This window comes from Hypanus sabinus, chromosome 2 (assembly GCF_030144855.1).
Source record: "Hypanus sabinus isolate sHypSab1 chromosome 2, sHypSab1.hap1, whole genome shotgun sequence".
In the NCBI taxonomy this organism is placed as follows: Eukaryota; Metazoa; Chordata; class Chondrichthyes; order Myliobatiformes; family Dasyatidae; genus Hypanus; species Hypanus sabinus.
Window position 1 is genome coordinate 55,660,629 of NC_082707.1, and position 20,601 is coordinate 55,681,229.

A 20,601-nucleotide genomic window follows, 5' to 3' on the forward strand; every position below is an offset into this window, starting at 1 on the left:
TGGCGAGTACATTTCTAACTCTTTTGGCTTCAGTCTTGTTGCTGTCTGTTCTGAAATTGTTAGGTTGCATTCAAGAAAACAATGAAATGGTGCGCTGCCATCACCATCTGTTCCAGCACGTCATGACAGTGTTTTCAGATTTCTCCGGTTACCCCATCCACACTGCTCTGGCCAAGCAGCGTTTTCAAAACTACACACTCTGGAGAGCGTTTCTGAAAATGTCCGGTTTCGGGGGATGAAAACGCCTTTTTAGTGTGGATGGAGGGTAAAATCGAAGAGAAAAAGCTTCAGTTACGGATTTATCTGGTGTAGTGTGGACGTAGCCTTAGATAATAAAGGCACTCCATCTGGCGCCAACAATCATTTCACGGTCAAAGTCACTTAGGTCACAGGACCAAGATGGCAACACGACGCAGTTTGCACTGGCCACTCTGGAGCGGATATGTTATTTGTTAAGCGGGTGCCGTGCACAATCCTAATCTGATGAATAACAGACATGGGAGCACAGAGGAACACCTGGAAATCTCCAGGAAGGCCTTCTTCATTGCTGCTGCTGTTGTAAGGTCCAGGTCTCTGCTGAGAATAGGCCCCCAGTCCTCGGGATCACGTTGCTGGTGGCCAGCGGATGTGTCGTAGTGCACTCAGCAGAGGACGGGGCTCAGAGAGGCTGTGCCGGAGGCTCAGAGGTTCGACGGACTCAGAGTCCGCTGCAATCGGGGCGCTTTCACTGTGTGCTGCACCTGCTAGACTGGGTCCATCGGAGCTTTCATTGTGTGCTGTGTCTGCGCGGTTGAGTTCGGCGTCATGGAAGTCCATAGTGGCGGTACTCCCTTTTGCCACCTGCGGGACCCTGAGGACTTGTGGAAACTGTGTGGTGGTTTCTTTCAAACTTATAGTCTTTTAACATCTTTGGACTAGTTTCTACTGTGCCTGTGGTCTGTTTTTTTTTATCAATTATGGTATTGTCTACACTGTTGTAACTATATGTTAATTATATTTGACTATGTGGTTTTGTGTAGGTCGTGTAGCTTTAGTTTTTGGTTTGTTGGGTGGTAGAGTTGGTCTCTTGACTTGGTGTGTCTGGGTAGTCTTGTTTTGTCTGGTGGATTTGGAGCTCTTTTCTGGGGACGTGCTAAGATGGTAGCGCGATATTAATACGCAGCAGCCTCTCCGAACCCTGGATTTGGGATTACCAAACGTTATGTGGATTTTCTGGTGTAGTCTGTTTTGTCGTATGCTTTTATGCTATCATTCTGGAGAACATTGTCTCATTTTTTAACTGCATTGCATTTGTGGTTCCTGAATGACAATAAACTGAAACTGAACTGAACTGAACTGATTCCCTCTCCATTCTGATGTTTGATCTGAACACAACTGAACCTCTTCTTCTAATAAGTTTAATGGTGACTGGCAGACCAAAATAAGGTGCATTACTACATTTACTTAGTTGAAATGTGGAGCAGAGACAGGAAGTATACCCAGTAACTTCACCCCAGCCCCCAAAAAACTCCAACAGTATTAAAAAAACTAATGATTTTCAAAAAGTCAAATATCCACTTACATCCATAATGATGTCAGTGATATCCTAACAAACTTTCCATGTTAAACTGTGTCTGTCCCAAAGATCTCAATTTAACAATTAGTTGTTTCCTTTGCACCTCATAGGAACTGCATTCAAATAATTTATGTTGTACCATTTCTTGACAAGAACTGTCCTTACAAATTCCCATTATCTGGTATATTAATTATGAACAAGGAATTATTAAACCTAGAATGCCCAATACATAAACGTGCAAGTATAACTTTTTTTCTCCTTTTATATCCATCTCCCAACTGAGTTCCTACCATTCTCTGAATTTTACATAAATGGCTTCCCTTCTTTTCCTTTTCCCAACCTTGTTGCCACAGTGATTGAGTAGACTCTTTATCTACCAACACTCTAATCATGTTAGTGACTTTCCTGCAATACCATGGGCTCTTAACTTGGTAAGCAACCTCATGTGGGGCATCTTGTCAAAGGCCTTCTGAAAGTCCAAATATACAACATCCACTGCATCCCCTTTATCTATATTGCTTGTAATCTCCTCAAAGAATTCCAACAAGTTTGTCAGGCAGGATTTTCCCTGAAGGAAGCCATACTGACTTAGTCCTACCTTGTCCTGTGTCACCAAATACTCCATCACCTCATCCTTAACAGTTGACTTTTACAACTTCCCAACCACTGAGGTCAGGCTAACTGGTCTATAATTTCTGCTGCCTTCCTCCTTTCTTAAAGAGTGGAGTGACATTTGCAATTCTACAGTCCATGCCAGAGTCCAATGATTTTTAAAAGATCATTTCTAATGCCATCACAATCTCTAACACTACCTCTTTCAGAACTCTAGCGTGCAGTTCATCTGGTCCAGGTGACTTATGTACCTTCAAGTCTTTCAGCTTTTTGAGCACCTTCTCTCTTGTAATAGTAACTTCTCTTTTTTCACACACTACAATATCTGGCACACTACTAGTATCTTCCACAGTGAAGACTGATGCAAAACACTCATTTATTTCATCATCCATCTCCTTGTCCTCCGTTATTATTTCTCCTGCCTCATTTTCTAGCAGCCCTATATCCACCCTCGTTTCTTTTATTTTTAACAAACTTGAAAAAACTTTTACTATCCACTTTGATATTATTTCTAGCTTGCTTTCATATTTTATCTTTTCCCTTCTAATAATTTTTAAAATTGCTTTCTGTAGGTTTTTCAAAACTTCCCAATCCTCTATTTTCCCACTAACGTTTGCTTTGTTGTATGCCCTTTCTTTTGCTTTCACAATAGCTTTGACCTCCCTCATTAGCCAGGGTTGTACTGTTTTGTCATTTGAGTATTCCTTCATTTTTGGAATACATGGCCCTTCCTCATTTTTCCCAGAAACACATGCATTGCTCCTCTGCTGACATCCCCGCCAGCAGCTCCTTCCAATTTACTTTGACCAACTCTTCTCTAATGTAGAGACCACCTTTAAAGTTCTTTAGAAGGAAAAACATGAAATGGAATCTCACTGAATGCAAAAGACAGAATGCAGAATTGAAAATGAGGCCTGCCTACAAAAGGTAATATTATATTTAATTATGCCCCTGGAGTAGTTTAGAGCATAGAGGCAAAAGAAAGTTAACTGTTTACTTTAGTAGACAAGTTGTATGGGGCAGTTTCAGCAACTACTTACAGGAATACCTTCTGGAGTGTAAACCAGCAGAACATCGATTCAGTGGGATTGAGTCCATTTGCAAAACTGAACAAAACTTCTCAGTAATCAGGAAGGTGCCCACAGGTTAGAAATGGATTATAAGAGGTACCTTTGATTCATTGTTTTAAAGCTGTAATTGCCCAGAGTTTCCAAGGGGTTAGTGGAAAGCTCAGGCATGTTTTGATCCTGTGAAAATGAATTACATGGAGGTGAGGATCCCAGAGTCAGCCATTCAGCTTATTGAGTCTGTTTAGTGTCTTTGCAACTATGGATCAACATTATAACTCAAATTACAGATAAAACTTCTGTATCACTGGATGAAATAGATATATTTATTTCACCAAGCACAAAATATAAGTTTAACAAATGCACCCAAATTTATAAAAAAAATGTACAAATTTGACAATTTTCTCGTGTAATGTAAATGACATTAACTTTCTACATCACAACTAAACTTCTAAAGAATAGTCAAGTCAAGTAATATTTTCAAGATGGCAATACTTGCATATTTAAACAGATAATTAATATTGTCATGAAAGAATGTTTCAATGGAAAAGCTATTTAAGGAGTTACAAATTGCATTCTTCTTTACACCTAAATCACAATCGAAGTAAGAAATAAATCTCTGGTTCACTGACAGTGTTAGGTTCAGTTTGCAAGTCTGAGTCGTCATTGTAAAAGTTGTCACCATATCTGTGCAGCAACGTACCACAAGAGCCTTCAGGAATACCACGGCCTTCCAAACCTTCTTCTTTAAGCTGGTTTAGGTAGCCTGCAATGTAGGAACCTGTGGAGTGCCTATTAACTGTATGGTGATGCACAGGGGTTTTCTTTCGTAAAACGACACCACCAGAGGTGCAGGTACTAGAAACTTTATGCTTGTTAGCCTCCTGTATTTGCTTTGCCCTATTAGCAACATAGCGGACTCTGCTCTGGCTTCTCGATGAGAGTTTCCTTACGAGACCTCTTTGGTAATCAGATTCCAGGCTTATAACTGGAACGCAAGTTTCCTGATTTTCCTCCTGCTCTAACGACACAAGTTTGCGTAACTGCTCTGTTAAAGCATCTGTCGGCTTTGGTAAGTTTTTAAGAGATGGCATTGTTTTCTGTCCTTTAATATTTGGCACAATGAAACTTTTACTGATGAATTTGTACTTGCTTTCAAAGGTACACGATATGTCCTCCGAAGTCAGGTCTCCAAGGCTCTTGGATTTACTTGCAGATGGTTGTTTTGCTGCACTAAAGGGGTGTTTGACTACTGTGGTCTCATTTGCATCTGAGTGCAATGGATTCCAAATATTCCTTTCAGAAATACACAATGCTCGTTCATTTGGATTTGTTACTGGTGAATTCCCCAAAAACAAAAAACTGGTTGCATTTTTACCTCTGTTCTGGGTCATCTGGTAGAAATTCCCAGCTGATGAAGAGTTTCTTGGGCCTGATTCTTTACTACAGCTCCCTATGGTGGTGACAGTAAAGTCAAAGTCATCTACTTCTAAAAGACTACTGCCAAAAGAATCTATTGGTGGAGATGCATTAAGAATTGCATTATCAGCTGTTATACATAAGGTATTTATACTACTACATTTACTGTCAGCATCAATCCCTCTCCAAGATGCATCCTGTATGTTGTCTATACCTGAATTTGCATGGGTATTGGGATTGGTACACCGAACATTTAAGGTTTTATTGTATGTTCCTTCTAAGGTTTCATTATTTAGGTTTCTTTTTAGTGTGTGATTAAAAGAAATGGGAGATAGGATTCCCTCATTTATTATGGTATCTGAGGAATGATCAGACATCTCAGGGCTGGAGAAGATAGTTGTATCTGCTGTTAGATTCAAGCATGCTTTCTTGGCTTTCACATCCCTACACAAAAGATTTACAGGTGCATTTGTTTCTATGCCACAAGGCTGTGACAGTCCAGACAACATGCTTGTCGAGTGATTGCTGGTTGCATGAAAACTTGAAATCATAGTCAGATTGGTTCTGTCTGTTGTGTCAAACTGTGCAATGAGGGCTGAAATAGGACTACCTATTTCATTTTCACTGGGCAAGGACATAGCATCAATTAGATGAGAGACTGTGCTGTCAAGTGTTGTACCCAAGCTTTGTAAAGGATCAAACTCATTTACAGGGACTGGTGAAGACATTGTGATATAATGTTCAATCTTTTCCTCAACCCCTACAAATTTTGCATTAGAAAGTGGAGTAGAAATATTTTTATTTGGCTCCTCTTGTAAGTTAGTGAGTTTCTGGTCTGATAATAGATTTTCACTGGTCTGTTGCCACAAGATACCATTACATTGAAACTGTTCGTGTTGGTGCAACTGTCCTTGATCACACATGTCATCCATTTGAACAGAATTGTTGCAATATGGCGCACTGGAAGGAACGTTTTCAAAAGAAACATGCCGATGCATTGGATTATTGGATGCACAGTGTTCTGTGTTTTCAGAAAACTCTTTAGAACTACTTCTTGCCAACTCTTGTGACTGAGACTCATTCAATTCATTAGCACCTGATAATGGACAACGTTGAGCCAAAGGAAGCGATGAATTCATTATTTTATCTTCACAACTTTTTACACTTGAGTTTTTCCCTGTTTTAGTCTCTGTAAAATAAATATTTAGAAAATTAGGGTTTTCAAGTCCATGGCAATGGCAATACACATACCCACACACAAAAATCATTTGGGGCTCAATCCTGAAGCTTTATCAAACTCTCATTAGGCCACATCTGGAGTACTGCATACAGTTCTGGTCGCCCTATTATAGGAAGGTTGTCGAGGGTACAGAAGAGGTTTACCAGGATGCTGCCTGGATTAAAGGGCATGTGCTATAATGAGAGGTTGTACAAATTTGGGTTGTTTCTTCTGGAGTGCCGAAGGCTGAGGGGAGAGCTAGTAGAGGTTTACAAGATTAAAAGAGGCATAGATTGAGTAAACAGGAGACAGTATCCTTTTCCCATGGTCGAAATGTCTAACCCCAGAGGGCATGCACTTAAAGTAAAAAAGGATAATTTCAAAGGAGTTGTGAGAGGCAATTTATTTATTTGTTTTCTTATTTATTTACATAGAGAGTGGTAGGTGCCTGGAATGTCCTGCCTGGGGTGGTAATAGAGGCAGATATATTCGGTACTTTTAAGAGGTGTTTAGGTAGGTACATGAATGTGAGGAAAATGGAAAGATACAGACACAGTAGGCATGAGGGAACACTTTAGTTGCCCATTTGATTACTAATGTATTTGATTCTGGGCCAAAGGTCTGTTCCTATGTCATAACACCCTGTATTCTATGTTCTGAGAAGGTGAGAATAGAAACTAGAATATAGCCTCTAAATGGCATAATGCTTGCACCTTGATAGAGTGTGCACTTTGTGCACTTTGTACTCAGACAAATAAGTTTGAACCCTTATCTAGACAATACCAATGATGACTCTAAATTCTGGATTGATATCCAACAAATAGTACTACTACTTGCTTTTGAGGAATGTGGGTTATGGGGCAGACTGTAGCCCAGCCCCTCTTAGTAGATAGGTTATCACAATTGTGCATAAATGTCCACATTCACATTCTTTACTACAAATATAAATATTGCCAATACTTTTAAATCCAAGGCTCAACAAGAATTACTGCCTGACATATGTACAGTCTTTTTTTTTACTCTACAATGAAGAAAACTATCTTGTGTTTAGTGTTGTGGTCTTAAAACTGCTAAAAATGTATTGATACGGACTGTAAACTCAGACAAAGCAATATAGATGTTCATTCTGAGTTTCATTGTTTACTGAGCACATTTTATTGTACTAATTAGATCAAAATTCAATTTGCGCAGATGTGAAATTGTCATATTTGTTAAAGGAGCTTGGTGAAAACAGGAGACAAAGATAAGGTTCTTCACTGAACCTTTCCTCATGTCTTCAGTTTAAATTTTATGCTATTTCAAATCCAAAGCATAATGGGGAACTTAAGTGAATGCATTGCTTTTCTGATTTTTATCAGTGAACTGCCTTTCTCAAACTCTAGGTTTACCTGGAGAAGCTTCCTAATTAGTTTAGAACTCTGAAGAGACAAGACAGTAAAGATGAGGGAGAGGGGGAGAGTGAGTGGGGGACAAGGGGTGGGGGAGAGGGATGGGGGAGAAGGGGGGTATAAGGGAGAGGAGAGGAATAATCACTATCTACAAAAAGTTTGGTGAAACTGGTTAAAATAAATGGCAGTACATACTGCACAGAATCACCTTAGAATATCAAATCAATTAAGCAAAAACACATTAGCAGAAATTGATTAGATTTAAACAATGTCAGTATTTTCTCTGATGAAAAACTGTACTTCAAAGCAAGATTATACTTATATTTAAGCCATCTATAACAGGGTCTAGTTATGAAAATTCTTTAAGATACATCTGCGTACATAGATTGACATTAGAAAATCCTATTTTTAATACTTAAAATTGTGAAATGATTTCCCGATTTTATAATTCTGTAGTGCCTTACCAGAATTTTTACCAGCAGGAGGTGACATTTCTCCATAAAGCCAATTATCGACTGGCATAGAAATAGGACGCACATGAGATGTTTTTGTTCTTCGTGTACTGCATGTTATGTCTGTGCCGGTATTCAGAGGATTGGCTTCTTGCTCGCTCATGTCAGCACAAGTTTCCAAAAGCATACTTTTGCTCTTTTTTGCTTCCTTTGTAGGTGCACTGGCAGTGCGACGTAGAATTCGATTCCCAAAGGATTTCTTTTGAATTACGTTGCCTTGGTTTTTGTTTACTGAAGGATATTTGGGGTTCTTGCTAAACAGACCCTTAAGTCCCATTAGTTGCTGTATCAGGCAATTAAAGAAGTAAGAACTCAAATAAATTGTGTTTACATTGAGAAGGTTGCATCAATAATCTATGTTGGCAAGCATAAAACTTTAAATCACTAGGATAATACTTTACCCAAGTCTGGAGAAGCTTTAACAATACCTTACTAAATATGCAAATTAAACAAAATTCTCATGGCTTGCATTAAAGCCAAATGCTCCAAATAATTAAATTATATACTTTAAACTTTTATTGATATAACTTTAAATTTGTTTCAAAACTAAGTAGAAACATTCTTTCTAATTCTTGATTCCTCTTAGATAAATCTATGGATTTAGTTATTCCTATTTAACCTGTGTCAGATGAACTATATCTACCCAAATATCTGTTCAACATACTAAACACACTTGGCAGAATACAGAAACAGAAGTGTAGTATGTTAGAAACAATTTGTCATCAAATAAAAGTGAGCTTTATTACAGAAATACAACACCGATGTAAAGTCAGAGCTCCAATCTCCTTTTTTTCTTTTTCTTTTCCAATCTCCGATCTAGCACTCTGATTTGCCAGCACCTCCAGCAAACCTGGTTGAGAATTGTCTCTTTTGTACAGGTCATATTTCCCTGGAAGAGATCCCAATGATCCACAAATTTGAAATGCTGCCCCCTACACCAATTCCCCAACCACACATCACTCTGCCATAATTATCCTCACTGGCACATGCAGAAGCAACAATCCAAGATTACTATCATTGAAGTCCTGTTTTTTTTTTTACTTCCTACCTAGGTGCCTATACTTGCTCTTTAGGATCTCATCTCATTTCCTGTGCCATGAGTACCAATATGTACCATGATTTTTGCTGCTTACCCTCCTCCTTGAGAATGCTGTGAACCTGATATTGGCATCTGGAAGGCAATATACCTTCCAGGGATCTCTTCTACATCCACAGTGTTTTTTGTCTGTTCCTCTCACTATTGAATTCCCTGTCACTACTGCATTCCTCTTCCTTCCCCTTCCCTTCAGAGTCACAGAGCCAGATGATGCCAGAGACCTGGTTACTGTGGCTTTCCCCTGGTAGATCGTCCCACCTCACCCACCCCAATAGTATCTAAAGTGGTGCACTTGTTATTGATGAAATGGTCGCAGCGGTACTCTGCACTATCTGCACTGTCTGCCTATTCCTTTTCCCTCTCCTGACAGTAACCCAATTACTTGTTCTAAAGTTGTAGGAAGTCTTTGATCAAATAGCTTTTCAGGGGTATAAAGAATCCAGACAAGGACTCAAGAAGTGAATTGGGAAAACTGGGAGGGTCCATGAACGGCCCTTGGTAAATAGGATTAAAGAGTATCGCAAGGCATTCTATACATATCAAGGCAAAAGGATAACTACAGAGTAGATAGGAGCACTCAAGGGTAAAGAAGGAAAGGGAACATCTGATTGGAGGCAACGGATGTGGGTGAGTTCGTAGGTAAGTACTTTGCTTTAGTATTTACCAAGGAGAAGAATGGGGAGAACAAGGAGATCAATGTGGAGCATACTCATTTGCTTGGCAGTTTTGAGATAAAGAACAAAATTGTGTTTGGTCTCAAAGAACATTAAGGTAAATAAGTTCCCAAGGCTTGATGTGATATATCCTAATTCATTGAGAGAGACAAAAGCTAAGATTATGAGACCTTGACCAAGATCTGTACATCGCTTTTCACTACATGCCAGATCCCAGAGGACTGGTGAGTAGCTAACACAGTTCCATCATTCAGGAAGGAATATTCTGGAAACTTTTGACTAATGAAACTCAAGTTAATGGTATGGTAGACATCAGATAATATTCTGTGGGATTATATGCATAAGCATTCGGAAAATTGTGGCCTGATTACAGTGACTCAACATGACTTTGTGCAGGGTAAGTTGTGTCTTACTAACTTGAGTTTTTGAGGAAGTGATAAAGGCAATTGAAGGTAGAGCTGTGGATGGTGTTTCCAGAAGATTAAGATGCATGGGCTTAATGATGAATTGGCTGTTTGGATTCAGAATTGGCTTGCCATAGAAGAGGTTGATTGTGGTAGTAGTGATAAAATAGTAAAAACCAGTACATGAAGCATTCAAGGAATTATGAATGAAGTTGCTGTGCCACACACAAAATGCTGGAGGAACTCAGCAGGTCAGAAAGCATGTATGCAGAAGGGAAATAGAGACAATGCTTCAGACCAAGATCCTTCTTGCCTCTCTGCCCAAAGCATCTTTATTCTCCTCCACAGAAGCTGCCTGAACTGCTGAGTTCCTCTAGCATCTTGTGCTACTCTAGATTTTCAGTATCTGTAAAATCTCTTTTTGAAATTGCTGTGAATTTTTAATGAGATGAATGAACCTCAATTAAGATGAGGTTCTCTATTGTTGCTGAATGTTCCAAGGCCCAACTTATGATGATTTGAGCAGAGTGAAAACCATACCAATCTATCTCCTGAGAAGGGTCTCGGCCAGAAACGTCGACAGCGCTTCTCCCTATCGATGCTGCCTGGCCTGCTGTGTTCCACCAGCATTTTGTGTGTGTTGCTTGAATTTCCAGCATCTTCAGATTTCCTCGTGTTTACCAATCTATCTCGGCTACTTGCTTTTTGAATTTTTAAGGAAATGAAACCATTTCCTTGCTCTACTCTAGAATTCCTAATGGACATTTTCAGCAATCTTTGCAATATCCAGTGGGTGGCTAAAAGTGTGTGAAAAAAGCCTTCAGTCTCTGCATGAGAATACTTCCAATGTCAATGAGTCATACACAATTCCGGTGACTGTATGAAATCCAATTCTTACATCTTCTGTAGATATCATTATTTTTATTTATTTACCCCACTCCAGCTAACACTAGAAAACAGCTCCAGCTGTTTGAACTTAATATATGCACTCTTCTATATTGTTGAAAACTATTTATTCTATTCTTGGACTTTTTTCCAAATAGATCCATCTACTGAATTAGGCAAGAATTAAATGCAGCAGTAAATCTGTGAAGTTGCAGGAATTTCTGCCTTCTAAAAGATCTTTATCCACTCGTTACTACGCTGGTTATACTTTATGTGCTGGGGAACAGAATGAAAGTTGTACTTAAGGACAAGTCTGTTAGAGGTGCTCTTGTTCATTATGCCAGTGAGGCTGATTCTCAGCAGTCTATGGGGGCTTTCTTATTCAATGAAAATTGTCAAATGTTTATGCTGCGATTGAGATTATTCCTGCTATCTAGCATAAAGCAAGTTGCATTTTTGCAGGAGGAGAGAAGAGGGGAAGAAAAGTAGTATTTGTATAAAACCTGATTTGGTTTCAGAGCTTACTACAACTGGTTTACTTTTAGTGAGCTTGCTGTGAATACGCAGCGAATACAGCAGCTAATGTGTGGAGCAAATTTTACAAACACAGGAAGTGATTGATCATGCCAGTGTTTTTAATTATGATAAAAACATTTCGCAAGATTCCAGGCACTCCAGTGTATTTTGTGCATAGTTACAGTCCCCACATTTGCTGAATATTTATCAACTTTTATATTTAAAAAGCAGTAGGTACCACCAGCTTTTTAGTTAAATTAAGCAGTGGAAAACTACTTTACACTAGTTCAGTAAAGCAAGATACTGATCTGAATATTGTTGCATTAATGATAAATCTGATTATTACACCATTTTATGATTAATGTATGATTACTGAGATGAAGGGTTAACCTATGAGGAGAGATTGGGTCACTTGGGACTATATTTGCTGGAATTCAGAAGGATGAGAGGTGATGTAATAGAAACAAAATTATGAATGGGTTAGATAAGATAGAAGCAGTAAAGTTGTTTTCACTAGGTGAGACTAGAAAACATAGCTTCAAGATTTGGGGGAATGGATTTCAGAATGGAATAAGGAAAAACTGCCTTTCCCAGAGTAGTGAATCTGTAGAATTCATTGCCCAGGGAAGCAACAGAGACTACCTTATTCAATGCATTTAAGACAGTTATAATTTTGCATAGCAGCGGTATTAAGGGTACGGGGAAAAGTAGCTTAGTCCCTGACCAGATCAGCCATGATCTTACTGAATGACAGAGCAGGCCAAATGGCTGGTCCTGGTCCTATTTCTTATAATTGCTTTATTATGATGAGATTTGTTTTATTTGGAGATCTGTATCTAGTAGTGTTCTTCAGGTATCTGTAATAAGATCATGAGACATGGGAACAGTATTAAGCTAATCGGCCTATTGAGTCCTCTAGCATTTGATCTTTGATTTTACTTCTACCTGGCAGAGCAGATGTACTCTTGGTTTAAGATTTCATCTCAGAGTGCCACATTGATGTGGAGCCTACGTTTTTTTCTACTCTTTGGAATGAGATTTAAACCTGGGACCCTCTGACTCAGTAGTGAGGATGATGCTATAATTCATATTCACAAACATTCCCAGAAATTCAAACATGATACTCTCATTAGCTGTGTATAATACAGTGCATGCTCTCCTGCAGAAGACAGCACAAAACAAATACTGGAAAGCTTTGACCCCTGCTTATAATTGTAGCAGTCATAAGAGTCCAATGTCAGTAGTGGCACTGAGACCAGGAAAGTATACTAAAACTTAAACACCTTCCCGCATTCTATTTCTCCCTCATTTCACAGTCTCAATTTACAGATGATATGAGCATCCATCTTAAAGACAAGAGATTCGGCAGCTACTGAAAATCCAGAGTAACATATATAAAATGCTGGAGGAACTCAACAGGTCAGGTAGCATCTATACAGAAGAATAAGCAGTTGATATTTCAGGACTGTCATGTCAAATGTCTGTTCCTCTCCACATATGCTGGCTGACCTGCTGACTTCATCCAGCATTTTGTGTTGCTATGAACATACATCTTACTTGCAATCTATTACTTTCACAAGATAATTTGTGATCCTACCACTGCCACTCTGCCGGTATCTTTGCTTGTCAATCTGCTGTCATTCAAGGAAAGAAAATGTAATCCATTGACACCACCAGAATATTACAAACTAGTAAAGACAAATTTATTGTCCCAATTTTGCAACCAATTTTGTACTTCCAAAGAGTGCAAATGATGCAGCACCTAAACCTTTAATACTTTTAAATCAGACGAGAATGTGTAAGATTACCTACCTTTCCACAAATGTCATGAATCGTCACGTGCACAAATAGTGAAGATTCTGGCATGCCCTCCAAGTAAATATGCCGGTATCCTGTGGAAGGAAGATTGTTCTTAAATCAATGCCTACAGTAAACAGGACAGTGATAGTTTAATGAATGATATTTTTGTTTTGAAAGGTGTACTGACCAGGCATGAGAGCACTAAAGGACACAGTTTTTTCACCTACAAAATCTCGACCAATTGGATCATGATTCCACACTAGAAATCGGACCAGGGCTATTTCAGGCATATGGACTGTAAAGGTTATAGTTTCTTCCCACACAGGGTTAAATCCTTCATATAAAGAAAAAAGAATTAAATTTAGAACACTTTTTTTCCTGCACATCTATTAAGCACATAGACAAATCAGCCTCTACCATGAACTTCTTCACCAGAAAAGAACCAATGGTAATTACTTCAGAGAACAGTTAAGAAAACATATTGTTTCATTATGAGTCACATAACTTTATTGGTTCCCTTATACAATTATGGAATTGATACTGTTAGTATATATAGATTTTCATCTGAAGTTATTCCCGTCTTCATATTAATCAAAGACTAACAATTAAAAATAACAGATTTTATAAATGGGAAATCAACCTCAGAGAATTATGAACAGGTGTGAAATTGGATACCTGGTTATGTAGTGCTGCAATAACAACCTCTTGCTCAGCATCAGTAAAACTAAATAGCTGATTCTCTTTAGGAAGAGGAAAAAGTGAATATGTCAATCTACCTTGGCAGATCATCAGCAAAGAGTGTTAGCAGCTTTAAGTTCCCGAGTTAAGATATCAGATGACCTGTCCTGGGCATAGCACATAAATGCACTCACAAGGAAGATGCACCAGCTTCTTTACTTAAAACATTAAGGTTTGGCATGTCACCTTTTACCAATGTTTACAGATATACTGTTGGAAGAATCCTGACTAATTGCATCGTGATCTAGTATGGCAATTCAAATGCACAGGGATGAAAGAAGCTGCAGAGGAGACTTAGCCCAATACTTAATAGGCATATTCCACCCCACCATTATAGTATCTTCATGAAGCACTGTCTCGAAGCAACAACATGTATCATCAAAGACACCCGCTCTCCAGGCCATGCCATCTTACAGTTACAATTGGGCAGAGGTCTCAGCCCAAGATGTTAACTGTTTATTCCCCTCCATAGATGCTGGCAGAGTTCCTCCAGAACTTTCTGCATTTTGCTCAAAATTTCCAGCCTCTGCAGAATATCTTGTCACAGAAGCCTGAAGCCTCACCACCAAGTTCAAGAACAGTTCCTTCCCTTCAACCACTTGGTTCTTGAACTAACTGTCAGAACCTCAGTGTAGCAACACTGTGACCAGTCTATAACACAATGGACTATTTTGTACTGACTGGTCTTGTAAAATGTATGTATATTTTGTCTTAGTTTTTTCTTGTGAATTTATCTCTGATGGGGTTGCAAACAGATTTTTCATTGCTCCTGTGCATATAGGTACTTGTGCACATGACAAACATTTTTGCTCTATAAAGGGGAAAGATTGCAAATGTGCAAGCTGATATACAACAAGAACAACTGAATTGGAGACATGAAGAAAGACAGGGTTGCATGCAGGCTGGAAAGGGATGAAAAATTATTCATGGGTAGTAGGGTTATAAAAATTCAGCAGCTTTATTAATTCTGGTGCTCTTGCACAAATGAACAAATTCATTTAATTCTATTTTAAAGTAATTATGGGATCTGAGTTATTCGGTAGAATAGCATGTTGAGAAAACAGCAAAGAAACAGGCTATTTTAAATCTGTGCATTTATTAGACTAATAATTGAGTGGGAAAAGGTGCTAAGGGGAAGAATGATCACAATCTGATACTATTTTATATAGAGATCTAAAGTAATTTACTTCAATCAGGATCTCAGATTTGAACAAAAACTAGAAAGATATAATGTATGTCAAATTGCACTCAAAGATGACAAAAAGCAAAGAATAACTAGCATTTAAAGAATTAACACATAGTTTAAAACAAATATCCTCTAACCAAACAGAAATTAAGCAAAGGGAAAATGAAGTGAACTAATCAAATGAGAAACATAAATTATATTGTAGAAGCCTCTATCAATGTGCAAAATATCAGCAAAAGTTAACATGGGTTAAAAAAGGTATTGGGATGGGATAAAACGGACTACATCCGATTCCAATGAAATACTCGGTGGGAGTTTGCTCTTCGCATGTCTTCACAGAGACGTGGCTCACTGATGGAATTTCGGACGCTGCCATTCAGCCAGACGGACTCGCTTTGTTTTGTGCGGACAGGGAAGCAGTCCTCTCTGGTAAGACTCGCAGTGGTGGCTTGTGTGTTTACATCAACACGGAATGGTGTAAGAACTCTGTGCTGGTTTCCCGACACTGCTCATCACTAGTGGAGTTTGTGGCAGTTCGATGCAGACCATTTTATTTGCCACGGGAATTCACCTCTGTCCTTATATTCGGTGTCTACATTCCCCCCAGTGCTAATGCTAAGGAGGCGCTCTGTGATCTGTACGGGGCTATTAGCAAAATGTAGAACGCACACCCTGATGGACTGTTTATTGTCGCGGGTGATTTTAACCTCGCGAACCTTAAGTCAGCGCTCCCCAAATTCCATCAGTATGTGGACTTTGCAATGAGAGGGGAGAACGCGTTGGACCTTGCTTACACAAACATCCCCGACGCGTACTGAGCAGAGCCCCGCCCTCACCTCGGTTACTCAGACCACATCTCTGTTATGCTAATCCCCGCATACAGACCACTTGTCAGGCGCTCCAGACCAGTTCAGAAGCAGGTGAAAACCTGGCCAGCAGGAGCCATCTCTGCTCTTCAAGACTGCTTTGAGCACACTGACTGGCACATGTTCAGGAAGACTGCAACCGATGGCGACTCTACCAACTTAGAGGAGTACACAGCATCAGTGACCAGCTACATCAGCAAGTGCATTGATGATGCTACTGTGTCCACGACCATCACTACACGCACTAACCAGAAGCCATGGAAGACCGCAGAGGTGCGTGCGCTGCTGAGGTTCCGCGACTCCGCCTTCAGAGCAGGGGACAAGGCAGGTCTAACAACAGCAAGGGCCAAACTGTCCCGAGTCATCAGAGGGGCAATGTGCACATGCCCAGCTATTCCACAGCCATTTCCAGGACAGCGACAACACGCGGCGCATGTGGAAGGGCATCCAGGACATCACCAATTATAGGATAACATCACCTGACTATGAAGGTGATACCTCCCTCCCAGATGTGCTGAATAACTTCTATGCCCGGTTTGAGATGGAAAATGACGTGGCGGCAAGGAAAACCACCCCTCCAACAAATGACCAGGTGCTGTGTCTCTCCGTGGCCAACGTGAGAAGAACCCTGTGCAGGGTCACATCACGGAAGGCTGCTGGACCAGTAGAGTGTTCAGAGGATGTGCAGACCAGCTAACAGATGTTCTCACCGACATCTTCAACATCTCCCTGAGCAGCGCCACCGTTCCTACGTGCTTCAAGGCCACCACCATCGTCCCCGTGCCGAAGAAGTCTTCAGAATCCTGCCTAAATGACTACCATCCTGTTGCACTCACATCCATCATCATGAAGTGTTTCGAGAGGCTCATCATGAGGCATATCAAGACCCTGCTGTCCCCCTCACTGGACCCCCTGCAGTTTGTGTACCGTCCCAACCACTCAACAGATGACGCCATTGCCACCACCCTCCACCTGGCCCTAACCCACCTGGACAAAAAAGACACATACGTTTGGATGCTGTTCATAGACTTCAGTTCAGCATTCAACACAATCATCCCTCAGAAACTGATCAGAAAGCTGAGCCTAATGGGCCAGAACACCTCCCTCTGCGGCTGGATCCTGGACTTCCTGACTGGGAGACCTCAGTCAGTCCGGATCGGAAACAGCATCTCCAACACTATCACGCTGAGCATGGGGGCCCCCCGGGGTTGCGTGCTCAGTCCACTGCTGTTCACTCTGCTGACCCTCGACTGTGCTGCAACACACAGCTCGAACCACATCATCAAGTTCGCCTATGACATGACCGTGGTGGGTCTCGTCAGCAAGAACGATGAGTCAGCTTACGGGGAGGAGGTGCAGCAGCTAATGAACTGGTGCAGAGCTAACAACCTGTCTCTTAATGTGAATGAAACAAAAGAGATGGTTGTTGACTTCAGGAGGGCATGGAGCGACCACTCCCCGCTGAACATCGACGGCTCCTCGGTGGAGATCGTAAAGAGCACCAAATTTCTTGGTGTTCACCTGGTGGAGAATCTCACTTGGTCCCTGAACACCAGCTCCATAGCAAAGAAAGCCCAGCAGCGTCTCTACTTTCTGCGAAGGCTGAGGAAAGTCCGTCTCCTACCCCCATCGTCATCACATTCTATAGGGGTTGTATTGAGAGCATCCTGAGCAGCTGCATCACTGCCTGGTTCAGAAATTGCACCATCTCGGATCGCAAGACCCCGCAGTGGATAGTGAGGTCAGCTGAGAAGATCATTGGGGTCTCTCTTCCCGCCATCACAGATGTTTACACTACACACTGCATCCGCAAAGGAAGCAGCATTATGAAGGACCCCATGCATCCCTCATACAATCTCTTCTCCCTCCTGCCATCTGGGAAAAGGCTCCGAAGCATTTGGGCTCTCATGACCAGACTATGTAACAGTTTCTTCCCACAAGCTATCAGACTCCTCAATACCCGAAGCTTGGACTGGCACCTTGCCCTATTGTAATGTTTATTATTTATTGTAATGCCTGCACTGTTTTTGTGCACTTTATGCAGTCCTGTGTAGGTCTGTAGTCCAGTGTAGTTTTCTCTGTGTTGTTTTTTTTAACGTAGTTCAGTCTAGTTTCTGTGCTGTGTCATGTAACACCATGGTCCTGAAAAATATTATCTCGTTTTTACTATGCACTGTACCAGCAATTATGGTCAAAATGATAATAAAAGTGACTTGACTTGACTTGAAAGTTTGCTAAAGTTTTGAAAAAGGTTGCAACTATGGAGATAATGTTTCCCCGCAGACTTACAGGTAGCAAATGTAATTCCATTGTTTTAAAAAAGTGAGAAGAAACTACTGTACATATAAAACAGTTAATGTGACATTAGTCACAAAGAAAATAATAAAATTATCCTTCAGGCCATTAGAAAACGATTTGGTTAGATTAGTGTGGATAGATGAAAAGAATTGTTTGACAAATCTGTTAGAAGGTTTTGAGATTGGATTAGCAGGATGGCTGAAGGGGGAGGGAGAACCAGTAGATATGTTGTATAGACATGCCAAAGATCTTTAATAAGATGATACTCAACATATTTAAATATAACTAGGGCACACAGCATTTGGACTAACATATTTACATGGATTGAGGATTTGTCAACACACAGGGAACAGTAGGAAGAAATTAATCATAATTGGTAGGGAGGCCATGACTGGTAGAATATCAGATGGATTTCTGATTGAAGCCCAACTAACCATAATTTGTGCCAATGATTTAGATGAGGGACCAAGTACAGTATATCCAGTCTACTGGGTACTAGTTTGGGTTGTGAGGAGGATACAAAGAGGCTTACAGAAGATCTGAGAAGACATTTTCTTCATTTCTTTGACCACAGCTGAATGTGGATGTAAAAGCTGGCATTTATTCTCTGTCCTTAATTGCCCCAGAATCAAAGAGGCATTTAAGATGGTAACTATGCATATTACGGTTGGCAATGTTACCCAGCTTGCCTTAGCTATTGTGAGAAATGGACAGGGACAAGGAGCTGATCTCCTAGATTTGAGATCGCTCTCCAGGCTCTGTGCATCAATTTCACTCTGCAGATTATAAGCACCTCTGCAAGCGTTCACTCATAATTCTAATGGCTACCATGGAGGCACAGACAGAGGCCACAAAGTCTGAGTGTCTCCATGAGGTTTCAAGCTGATCCAACACTCACCAGAAACTAGGTTTTCATGCTTCAAGAGCATTGAGGTCCTACCCTTATTGAACAGCAAGACGTCATCATGTCCCAGTATGTATTCTTATTGAATAGTTAATCTAAAGAACTGTTCAGCAATTCTCTATTTAAATACCTAATTGCACAATTAGAATATGTACATACAATATAAAGCAAAGTAGAGTCAAGCTCACCATTATCATCTACTACTCTGGTCTGTTCCTTCCAGCAATCAATTGGTAAACCAAGAATTTCCACTTCAACAAAGGGATCAATTATCTGTTGATGATAAATCATTTGAAAATTATAAAAGAGAAAATGTACTTGATGAATTTACTGATGCAACTGAGCATGAAATAATATAATAATAAATACACATTATTGTTCTATGTATGTTGCTAGAGGTGTAAAAAATAATTGCAGTTAAGTTGAGTTGGAGACAGCTCCTTGTGAACTTTACACACCAATTTAAAAGGTTAGAATGGGAGGCTTTGCATCAAAGGCTTCGGTGAGAACGGGCAGAGGTTAAGTACACTGAGTTATTTAGAATCATTTCTTTGATTCAAAGAATGCACAGCCGAGAACAGGTAGGCAATTTTGTTGTCTGTAAATGTCCTTAATTCAGTGTAGGCAGGATGGTAGTTAAAGCTGTGGAATGCTCCTACTGTAAGATGCAGGATTTCAAGGTAAACAGTCTCTCTGACCAGTTCCAGAGAATTATGATGCGGAAGCTGGTGGGGTGGTAGGTTAGGACAAGAGGAACCTTATCTCTGGTAGGGTGATGGGAGGATGGGTAAGAGCAGACGTGCATGAAATGGAAGAGATACAGCTGAGAGTAGTGTTGATGGTGGAGGAAGGGAAGCCCCTTTCTTTGAAGAAGTAAGATATCTACTTTGTTCTGGAATGAAAAGCCTCATCCTGAGAGAAGATTCGATGGAGACAGAGGAATTGAAAGAAGGGGATGGTGTTTTTACAAGTAACAGGTTGGGAAGAGGTATAGTCAAGGTAGCTGTGAGAGTTCGTGGGTTTATAATAGACATCAGTAGATTAGTTTTCTCCAGGGATAGGGATAGAGTTCCTCTTGTCCTCAACTATCACCCCACCAGCTTCCTCATCCAGCACGTAATTCTCTACAACTTCAGCCATCTCCAACAGGATCTCAACACCTTTTAACTCTACTCATCATTCTTTCTCCAGTCATGCTGGAGGGTCTTGGCCCGAAATGTTGACTGTACCCTTCTCCATAGATGCTGTCTGGTCTGCTGAGTTCCTCCAGCATCTTGTGTTTGATATCACTGAACAGGTAATTTGCAGTATGTATATTTTAGTGCTAGGATTATCATTGATAAAGGTGATGAAGTTGGAACATGGATCAGCACATGGAACCATGAGTTTATGGATATTTCAGTTTATGAAACTATGAGTTTATGGTTGAGAGGGGGACAGGTGTACCATTTTGGATACTGAT

General features: G+C 40.3%; 1 protein-coding gene across 3 annotated transcripts in view; it reads right to left on the reverse strand.

The window, feature by feature from the left end:
• Positions 1 to 3,555: 3,555 nt before the first annotated feature.
• plch1 (phospholipase C, eta 1) overlaps positions 3,556 to 20,601 on the reverse strand; it is a 97,878-nt gene continuing 80,832 nt past the window's right edge. For all 3 annotated transcript variants that reach the window (XM_059946347.1, XM_059946355.1, XM_059946363.1), the window contains 5 exons: positions 19,328 to 19,412; positions 13,335 to 13,481; positions 13,160 to 13,239; positions 7,725 to 8,055; positions 3,556 to 5,842 (listed from right to left, as the gene is read on the reverse strand). In XM_059946347.1, the coding sequence (XP_059802330.1) occupies positions 3,828 to 5,842; positions 7,725 to 8,055; positions 13,160 to 13,239; positions 13,335 to 13,481; positions 19,328 to 19,412 (2,658 nt within the window). In that variant the 3' untranslated portion in view covers positions 3,556 to 3,827. The remainder of the gene's footprint in view (positions 5,843 to 7,724; positions 8,056 to 13,159; positions 13,240 to 13,334; positions 13,482 to 19,327; positions 19,413 to 20,601) is intronic.